Source organism: Gadus morhua, chromosome 13 (assembly GCF_902167405.1).
Source record: "Gadus morhua chromosome 13, gadMor3.0, whole genome shotgun sequence".
Lineage (NCBI taxonomy): Eukaryota > Metazoa > Chordata > Actinopteri > Gadiformes > Gadidae > Gadus > Gadus morhua.
This window is the reverse complement of record NC_044060.1, coordinates 11,384,868-11,395,164: the sequence shown is the minus strand read 5'-3', so window position 1 is coordinate 11,395,164 and position 10,297 is coordinate 11,384,868. Positions and strand designations below refer to the sequence as shown.

The 10,297-nt window shown below is 43.3% G+C and overlaps 1 protein-coding gene across 4 annotated transcripts; it reads left to right on the top strand.

Moving 5' to 3' along the window:
- The first annotated feature begins 228 nt into the window (after nucleotides 1-228).
- On the top strand, nucleotides 229-10,164 carry evc (EvC ciliary complex subunit 1). 4 transcript variants are annotated; one of them, XM_030374343.1, is made up of 20 exons: nucleotides 229-704; nucleotides 840-950; nucleotides 1,090-1,176; nucleotides 1,470-1,684; nucleotides 2,053-2,137; nucleotides 2,223-2,321; nucleotides 2,495-2,626; nucleotides 3,289-3,450; nucleotides 3,789-4,005; nucleotides 4,641-4,789; nucleotides 5,262-5,360; nucleotides 5,481-5,693; nucleotides 6,157-6,266; nucleotides 6,503-6,716; nucleotides 6,992-7,219; nucleotides 8,073-8,217; nucleotides 8,676-8,778; nucleotides 8,864-8,990; nucleotides 9,136-9,232; nucleotides 9,688-10,164. In XM_030374343.1, the coding sequence occupies exons 1-20, from the start codon at nucleotides 525-527 to the stop codon at nucleotides 9,831-9,833; spliced, it is 2,919 nt and encodes a 972-aa protein (XP_030230203.1). In that variant the 5' UTR covers nucleotides 229-524; the 3' UTR covers nucleotides 9,834-10,164. The 4 variants fall into 4 exon arrangements, with proteins under 4 accessions (XP_030230203.1, XP_030230202.1, XP_030230205.1 ...); XM_030374342.1 differs by having other exon boundaries at nucleotides 230-704; nucleotides 840-953; XM_030374345.1 differs by having other exon boundaries at nucleotides 240-317; nucleotides 840-953.
- Nucleotides 10,165-10,297: the final 133 nt, after the last annotated feature.

Genomic DNA, 10,297 nt, shown 5'->3' with positions numbered 1-10,297 from the left:
AATAGTTGTGTGGACACAAGGGTGCTGCTAATGTAATGTTGCAGGTCATGCATAAATGTATTATCTTGTGTGTCTGCGATTTAATGTGTGCATTTACTCATCATCCAGGCCGTACATACATTTTCAAGTAGGCTTATCTGTTGCAACACATTTCCAATTTAATTAGTTGGTATAGGAAAAGCATTTTATTTTGAAGGGACAACAGGAAACGTGTTTAACGTGATTTCAGCGGACTTATCACTGCAAAAAGTTAGGGAAAAAAGGCTCCTCCTTGGATTTAACGGGAATGGCATCATCAAATCTGCGTCCACGGCTTGGTATCGCTGTTCCATTTACTTTGTTGTTGTCCCTCGAAGTTAATTCTCATGCCTCTGCTTTTACCCTTTCCTTTGCGTATTTTGCAGTTTGACTGCTGAAGCATGTATAAGCGGACTTTCCAAACATCATCCGAGCAACGACTTTCATGAAGAATTTACGAATCGTTTGCGTTTACTTCAGCCTGTCTCTTGCTGTGATTCTCAATAATGACAAACCAGAATGCGGTGGCAGAATGCGCCATTGATGTGTTGGTCACTTTCCCCGAATCGGTGCAGATATTTACAGGACTGCTCACAGCATTGACTGTCTCTGGGGGTCTTTTGGGCATTGTTACCGCTGCTCTGTTGTATGTGTTCTGTCTGAAGCCCATGCTTTTAACAAGACAGGTTAGACACACACACACACACACACACACACACACACACACACACACACACACACACACACACACACACACACACACACACACACACACACACACACCACAACAGGAACGTAAACTTTTTTTCTCTTTCAAATAGGGAAACAATGCTAGAAGGTTACTTGAGCCAGCCGAAGAAAACGTGGACAACCATCAAAGTGACCACATCAGCAACAACCGAAAAGATGTGACAAGTTCCTCGGCTGCAAAAGTTGTAGGATGATGCTCCACCATCACTATTGATATCGATTATTTATCACAGAGCATGTCTTCAAAACATTCAATTCATATGGTCATGTTTGATGTGAATGAGATCATCATCTAAACATTTACTCACCCACATTGTCCAGGAAAAAAAGATGCCACCCATCAACAGTGATGTTGCCGCGTTTGCATCGAGAGCAAAAGTGGTTTACCCCATCAACCAGAAATACAGGGTAAGACCACCCAAACAAACACACACACACGCTCACTCATCATAGGCCTACACTTAAGTACAGATCTATTTACTTATTGAAGAAAATGCCCACTATCACTTACAGTATTCACCATGGCAATGATCTGATTAAAACGTTTTGTAACAGTCAGTCTAAACACCAAAATGCTTCGTAAAACGCCATTGAAAATCTTGGGGATTTGACATCAAAAGCTACATACGACTACTTAAAATGACTAGATGCACAATACGATCTTTATAATGTAACTTAATGTTTTTGCTTGACACTGTTAGCCGTTAGCAGACGGAGCGTCCAATCCCTCGGTACACGAGCGCTCAAAGCTTCCCGCTGGCTCCAACGAGGACTCCTCCACCGGAGAGTCCCTAAGCCAGGAGCAGGACAATGATGACAGCAGCCAGTTCATCTCCTCCTCTCTGGTGCCCAGGAGCCTCCAGAACCAGAGCTTCTCCAGGGCCCCCCATTACCCACACACACTCACTCAAACTGGGTATAAGTCTCTCGATGCTACTCTCGATCTCTGGTGCTTGACTAATAATGTTTAGCCCTCTCTTTGCTATGCATGTCCTGGCTTGGCATGATTTACTTAGTTGAGTCAGAATGGATGAGCAGGAGTTGAAATGTATTACAATATGTATATGTTTGTTGATTATAGACAATATTTGGTTGATTTTCTCTTTTCTTAAAAAATGTATACTTTAGTTGTTTTTTTGTTTTGTTCTAGATTACTTGTAAGTGTTGTAGGCTCTGGGTGTTGTCTAACTTGTGTGCATTTTCATTTATGATCGAGAGATTAATCGATAATGAATTCAATGTGGTGTGGCCAATGGAGCAGTTTTGCTGGTGCTGTCTCCCCAGGTTTGAGGGACGTATCGGTCTCTACTGTCTTGCCCTGCAGGACGTGCAGCAACAGTGTTGTGGCCTCCAGGAGGAGAAGTGTCAGGTGGGTGAGCACAATGTTCCACTACAGCCCTGATATATAGCACTGTTTCTTTCAGTTTAGTCTCTTAACTTGTTTCTACTTGTAGATCTTTCTCCGAATGGTGAAAATGATATGCAGTCAGCGGTTTCCAAAGAATAAAAATGAGGAAGACTTCTTCAAGAACCTCATTGTAATGCAGGAAAAGGTAGACACAAATTCTTAAATTACTTTTTATTCATACTTGTATGTACTTTTGTGTATGTACTGATGCATTAATGCAACAGTATTGCTGAATTGTCAACACTGCTTATAATATTGTATATAACTGTAGGAAGGTGTTCTTAGTTTAACTGTTTTCTTTTTCTTTTTTTATGTCAGGAAGTTGAAACACTGAGGAAACGGTTAACTTCCAAGACGGCCTCTGAAAAGACTGCTGAGACAGATTCTCCCTGTACCCTGGAGGAGATAGAGAGGACCCATAAAGACCTTCTGGAGCACGGGCTTCAAATGGTAACTCATAGGAGGAATGGCAACAAGCGGCTTTCTAGACCGCTTACTGCCCTCTTGTGGTCTACCCGGAGGTCATGCTACAAGGAGTAAGGGGGAATTAGCACTATTAACTGTGACAGGATTTCTCAGATCATGGGTCAGGTCAAGCATCGGGCCATGGAGCAGTGGCTACTGGGCCATGGAGCAGTGGCTACTGGGCCATGGAGCAGTGGCTACTGGGCCATGGAGCAGTGGCTACTGGTCCATGGAGCAGTGGCTACTGGGCCATGGAGCAGTGGCTACTGGGCCATGGAGCAGTGGCTACTGGGCCATGGAGCAGTGGCTACTGGGCCATGGACCAGCGGCTACTGGGCCACAGTAAACCGAATTACATTCGATTATAAACCTGGGCTTCACGTTAGTTGAAAAGTGAACCAAATACTTATTAATCCATCAGAACACAGTATTTGCAGTCGAAGAATCCCCCTGAAAAATTATTGAACCAACCACTGATTGGAAACAAACACACTTAATTTTGACATTTATTTTAATTGGCCATTTAAAGTTCTGTATATGTATGGCTTAGTGGGTCCAAGAAGCTGAGGATCAAGCTATTCTTGGTCCCTGGTTTTGAAAAGTTGAAGAAGGGCTGACCTATGACATCCACTTCTTCTCATCAACAGACTGAAGTATTTGGCCAGCAGGTGGAGCACTTGTGCCAGCATCTGTTGGGTAAGGACAGCGTTCTGCCGACAGAGGAAGCCCAGGCCATCATCAACTCTCTCATCCACACTCTGGTACTGCTAGAGAACCACTGGATGGCTGCTCAGGAAGCAGGCCTAAAGGTGAGAGGAGGAGAACGCATCCATCATTTCGGTATCTATTCTTCAAAATTTCGCCCAGCTCTTTTTGCAAGTGAGATAAGTCATTCACAATATCCACCATGCTTCTAAAAATTGTTTTAAGAATGTAGATCTTATTCAAAAAAATAATATCGTTCAGGAGGATACAATAGCTTGTTGTTCCAAACACTGTATGCTTATATGTTGGGCAAATAACTTTTTAATTATGGAACACACAACAGCCTCTGTAATTATTAATCAAAAGTAATTATTTACAGAGAAACATATTCTCCATGCATGCATTTTATAACTGCTTATGTTTTATTGATCCTTCTCTATAGAGCATCCAGCAGAGGCTGCTGTGGTGGGAGGAGTTGATGTATCTTTTTCAGGCCAAACCCGCCTTACTCAGACAGGAAGTGTCTCTGAGGCAAGCCCTGGTTGCCACGGCACTGGAGCAGCTCTCCGGAGAAGACACCTTGACCTTTGACCTGATGGAGAAGATGCTGTCGGAAATGCAGTGCAGTCTGAAGGAGTGCCTTGAGCTGTGCACCGAGGGTAGGAGTAATGCTGTAGTACAGGCTGACAGTGTTTGTACATTCAGGTGTTAATGTCGATTTTATGTATATACAAAGACATTGTCATCAATCTGGTTTCCAAGACAACACACAAATTATTCTCATCCCTAAACCGATGGAACTTACCCATGTGTCCTACTTTTTATATTTCAAGATCCTATCTGAAAATAGATTTTTTTTTCCAGGAACCTTCTTGTCTTCTTAATTAAGGTCAGGCTCCTGCACCATTTCACTGAATGTGGTACCTGTTATTTCAAGCAGGTTGCAAGAAGTTTTTTATTTAAACAATCAGACAGCCATAATTTTGACATTGTGTGACCAATACTATGACCGCTATGACATGTACATTTTTGGGAAAATAAACTATTTATTACATTTATTTTTCTTACAATTCCATTCTTTTAAACTATGAATTCCATTCATAGTTAAAAATGTCAATAAACATAGATTAATCAAATTCCTATAACTAGCACACTTTTATACCCACTAGACAGGAAGCTCCGGCTTGACCTAGATTGTTCACACTACAGAAGACCAGGTATTGGATACGTAATGAACAAAATGATGTGCAGAATATTGGTATCCACAGTCAGCCAACCTGTCGGTGTGTTCCAGACTGTGTGAAGAAAGCCAAGGAGCTGGCGAGTGAGAAGTGGAGGAGGACCGAGAGCAAGAGTCAGAAGCTGCAGAGCAGCCAGGCCCGGGAGAGAAGCCAAGCGCTGGATTCAGCACAAGCCCACGGTGACCTACATCACTTCATCAAGGTCAGAACCATGACTTCATACCACTAACCAATAGGGATGTCGTATTGCCCTTGCTGCTGGCTATTCTTGCTCACATGCTATACCATGCAGCATGGACTATAGACGAACCAAGCAGGCAGGTAAGTCTTCCTAGATCCCCTCTTGGACAACTTGACAAATTGGCTTTGAAACAGGTTATCGTTTAAAATCGAACAAATCTTGTGGTCTTTTTTTCTGCCTCACAAAACAGCAGTCAACCCCTTTCAACTGCTCTGCTTTGCTTTAACCAATCAAAACGAGCTCGGGGCACCAAACACTGAGCTGTACAACAATGAATTAAACAGACATGGTGGCTACGGAAGGCTGTATCTCTCTATCCAGTTCCTTTTAGGATCATGCAAATGTATATCCCCAGGATTAACACCTTTGTCATCTGCTTTAGTGACCCAGGTTTCAGCGTTTGTTCATGTGTGAATCTTGATGACCCTGTCAGGTGTATAAGGAGCTGCAGGCCAAACACAGGCAGCAGAGCATCAGCCTGGAGTTGAAACAGGATGACAGAGTGGTCGAAGCCCTCTGCGATCTATGGAGGGTAGGTGTTAGTGCGTCTGTGTATTCTGTGTCCACATCCACTCTATCATTCTAAGCATTCAATAAGAATATAATAGATTTATATTGAATTTTCCGGCCATTCCATTTTTTACTTCTCTAGAAACTTCACTCTTCATGGTCGAGGAGAGTGGGCGAGGAGGCCAAGAAGGTCTTCCTCGGCAGTCTTGCTCCCAGGCCACAGCTCTCTGTTGAGCACTGCAGCAAGCTGTGGTTGGATCTAGAGGATAAGCTGGCCACACAGCGGCAGCAGGCGGAGGTTGGGACCAAGATGCAACTGGAGGACATGAGGGCTCAGATGGATCAGGATAGACAGGTAGTCACATCGGGGATGGGCACAGCTGTACATCTTAAGCTGCTTTAAATGTGTTTCGTGAATTGCTTGCAGTGGACATTTCAATAAAATCTGAGCCCATGAAGCGCTACAACCTTTCAAGGTTCAGTTTAGAGCCAGGAAATAAGCCACTATCATAGTTGATGGTCTTTCAAAGAACACTGACTTAGTGCAATTCACACTTTTATAGTTTAATCAATGATGTTGATTTTTAGACTGTATTAAACCCTTAATAATCATGTTGGAGGGAAATGTGGTTTCAGTCTCATACTTAAACATCCATATACTACTATGCAAGAAGGCTTTGAATGCAATTTTGAAATCATCAAATCAATCAAATTGTATTTCATCACACTTAAGTGTGAGTGAGCATGTTTTCAAGAAGCCAATGCAACATGATCCGGCCTCTCAAGCCCAATTCTGTGATGTGCTTGTGCTGCTCCAGCTCTGGGGTGAAGAGACTGCTGTGGTGCTGGCTTGCCTCAGGCATCTGACAGAGCAGCAGATGAAGATGCTCCAGACCACAGTTGTCAGGCAGAGCTACATGCTGGACAGGTGAGGTCAAAACAGGATCAAACCTCACTTTGAATTAACTAGAGTCGATGGAAAGAACCGCCCATGCATTATCTAAGATGATACACGATGCCCTTATTGCTAAAAGAGACGTATTATCTCTGGGATACTTACTGTTTTGTTGAGTTTTATTGAGTGGCTCTTATTGAATGTTTATAGATCAAATATATTACATTAGTGTTTTTAGCATTATAAAAGTAGCATACACTGTTTTCCAGACCGGTGGGGATGCTGCTGGAAAAGAAACAGGAGCGCCTCCTGGTGGCAGTGCAGACACACTTTGTGTCCAGGCACTTCTGTCTGCATGTGCTAAGGGAAATGAGGCTGTCCAAGCTGAAAGCTCTGGCTCAAACAGACTTCAGAGACCTGCTGAGAGAAGACCACAACCAAAGCCAGGAAAACGACAATTCAGCCACGAAAGATCAACGCAAGGTTTGCACAGCTTGTTGTTTTTGTTATAACTGGGGACGATAACGATAAGCTCAGTCATAAATCATCTGAAGCATGTCTCTACTGTGATATCTTCCTCTTGTACGGTGCAGACAGAGGCAGTTTGCTATGAAAATGCAAACAAAACCCTTCTCGCTTTTCTCTGTCGAAAACAACAAACACCGCAGTCCGGCCCCTCATCCTGTTCAATAATGGAACGCAATTAGTCCCTCCTCCCAGGGGAGCCGTGAGCCAATGATTGCTCCATGCCAACGCAGGACAGCGGGGCCAGCCTGGCAGAGAGACACCTGGGGGCCGAGAGCCAGCTGGTGGACCACAGCTTCCAGCAGGAGTTCCTCTCGGAGCTGGAGACGGGCACCGAGCTCCTGCAGAGGCACGCCCAGCTGCTGGTGGGCAACGCCCTCAGCCACAGGGTCTGGGGGCGGATGGGGGCCACGGCCCCGCTGGAATGGCCCACCCGCCCACAGGACACCGACGGACTGAAGGTATGCTGACTCGTGTTTTCATCCTGTCTAGTGGTCATAGTTTTGAGATGATCTGATTGTAAAAAAAAGCTAAATGTGCCTCCACGTGATGCAGAAGAGTGGTTCACAATGCAGAAGAGTGGTTCACAATGCAGAAGAGTGGTTCGCGATGCAGAAGAGTGGTTCTTTCAATGTGCCTCAATTTATCTGTTCCACATAATTACTGTGGGGATGCAAATGCACTTAAGGCTAAATGTATAAAACATGCATCTGTACTTTGCACTTTGGTACAATCATGTTTTTTTAAGGTGGCTTAATGATTTAAATAAAGTAGAAACTAGAGTGGGAGGGCTGTATAGTACTGTAGTGGTGGGGTGTCTAACTCCTAGCCAGAGGGTTTGAAGCCAAATATCCGCAGTGAATCTGTACGCAACCCTGAGCAAGACGCTGATCATTAAAGGTGACATATTATACGACAAGGTGTGAGTTTGATTAGCCGTTACAAACCGTTTTGCAAATCTGCCTCTTCTGACATCACAAGTGGGCGTGTCACCTAGATGAATGCTGGACAGATCAGTCCACCAGCCTGCCCAGTGGACTGTAGCAAACGTTGCTACAGTCTCTATCCGTCATATATCTAGGTGGACACGCCCACCTACGATGTCAGAAGAGGCAGATTTTCAAAATGGCTTGTAACAGTTAATCACACTCGCACCTGGTGGTATAATATGTCACCTTTAACAAGATGCATCTAAATAAATTCACAGTATATAGCTTTGGATAATACAAATCTGCTAAACAACTATTTTTCTTTCTTTTGCCTTTTTCTTTCAACACAAACTCTTTCGCGGCCCGGTGTTCCCGTATGCTGCAGCATCACCTGGCTGAGGTTGCCTCTGAGAGCGTGTACCTAACCAAGGACTCCCTCAGTGCCCTGGTTCAGGGTTACTACTCTCACATGGAGGACGTCACCACCAGACTGCAGGAGGAACAGTCAAGCACACGGCAGTCAGTAAGAGGTGAGGTGGAAGGATCAACACACACACACTCACTATGCTGTCCATAATATATTCCAATTAGTATTGTTTAGTGTAGGTCTCCATACACAGAATTTTACGGAAGTGGTGAGGTACAAGTCTTGTCAAAAACAAAAGAGAGATAGCGTTATTCAAGTTCAAGTTCTTTATTTAGTCAAATGTTTGAAGGAGGTTTAATTGAAAGGACGTGGGAGTACAGCCATGGCCCAAGATTAACTATTAGAATAATGTCTATTAAACCTGCCAGAGTTGAAGGCAGCCCAGCAATGGTTTTGATATATAACAGGAATTGTTTTACCTGCCAAATGTTTAAATCTATCTGCTATTGGCTAGTGCCAGGTGTTCATTTTGAAACCTGGCTGCAGCGCTATGGTGACAAGCACCTAAGTCATAGAGGATTTTTCCATGTGTGACGGATGGGTTATTCTAAATCTCTGCAGAAGAGAATGCGAGGCGAGAGAGCAGCCATCTCTTCCACCAGGGCTTGCTGAGAGAGCTGGCCAACTGGGAGAGGAACCTGACGTCTAAAGAGTTTCAAAAGAGGTACATCTAACCCCTCGACGATCCATTTTCATACCACTGTCACGCCTCACCTGACCTCTGTATGTTTTTGTTTTTTGGCTTAAAGGGTTGAACAACACAAAAGGAAGTTGCTGGAGCACTACGACCTCGGACAGGAGGTGCTGTTTGAGACTCTGAGGCAGCAAAGAGTTTCCGAGGACCAGGCCATGGAAAAGGTCAAAGCACAGTTGCTGGTAAGTGCTGCACTTCCATGTTCCTTGCCACTCGTAGTCATACAGTATCTTCAGTCTTATTTGGAGAATCATTTCAGATATCTTGATTTCAATCATTATCTGAACGAAACGGTTGTTGTAAGTAATGCACTGTTGGGTCCATTAGGAAGCAGAGGAAGCCTTTATTACGGAGGTGGCTTCCCTGGCCCGGGTGTCTCTCCAAAACACCCGTCTGGACCCCACTATCCAGGAGGAGAACTCTGGTCAGGACTCTTTCTATGATTAAGTAGCAAATATTGGGTTACAAAAAGAATGATAAATCCATAGGAATCAAGACAATTGTATTTGTATAGCCCTTGATCACTGTGACGGATCCAAACGCTTCATAGTCTTGCAATATTAGATTAGATACAACTTCATTAATCCCCCTTAGGAAAAATCAGATACCTTACCTAGAGACTAAGAACTCTAAAGGGCAGGAGAACAGGGATCCCTCATTCCTGGAAAGGTTTGGAATTCAATAAGTGCTGGATGGACGGACATATAGTGGTAGCTTTGCCTTGTTATGAGACCTTTTATAATTATAAATGAATTTATTAGAACATAGTAGATTAGTAAAGGGTTGAAGATAAATTAAACATGCATAATGTATAATGTTTTTCTACACCTCTAATTAGATCAATATGTTATTGTTGTTGATAATGGAGCATTTCCACAGATGTTGTGAGTCACGACATCATGAATCTGCTGGCCCTGAATCCAGATCTGGATCCTGCTAAGAATCCCTCTCTGACTCCAACAGTAGCGACCGCTCCAAAAGCACCTCAAAAGAAGAACAGGGAGCGGGAATCTCAACTCATCTGACATCAACATGTTTTTTCACAAAACTGTTTGTACAGCAATGGGATATGTATTTTTTCTCATTTAATTTTGAAACTATATTGTAAAATGATATTTGTATTTTACATATAACCACTGCATCTATAATGTTTACAATTATTCAGAGATTTGTATATAAATGTAGAAAATACAGAGCCTTTTAAAAAACATCAGCATAATTTGTTGTTTTTAATCTAAGTGAGCAATCTTTGTACCACTTGAAATCCAAAGGCAAGTGTTCCGTGTTACTTTTGGGAATACCCTGCCGCCAAGTAAATAATGCATAAATAAAGCATGCATTTTCCAGCCGTGTATACACCACCTGTTGGATCAAATTATCATGCGATTGGACTCAATCACGGTTCACAATACACTTCCTCCATGTCATCATCAACGTTTCACTCTATCGATTCCCATGGATCCTGAGTACAGGAGGCTGATGGATGAGT

Bases quoted from the DNA above. Each gene is read 5' to 3' on its own strand.
- evc (XM_030374342.1), top strand. From the start codon at position 525: ATGACAAACCAGAATGCGGTGGCAGAATGCGCCATTGATGTGTTGGTC. The intron at 2,138-2,222 runs GTGGGTGAGCAC...TTCTACTTGTAG, and splicing joins TCCAGGAGGAGAAGTGTCAG to ATCTTTCTCCGAATGGTGAA. The intron at 3,451-3,788 runs GTGAGAGGAGGA...CCTTCTCTATAG, and splicing joins CTCAGGAAGCAGGCCTAAAG to AGCATCCAGCAGAGGCTGCT.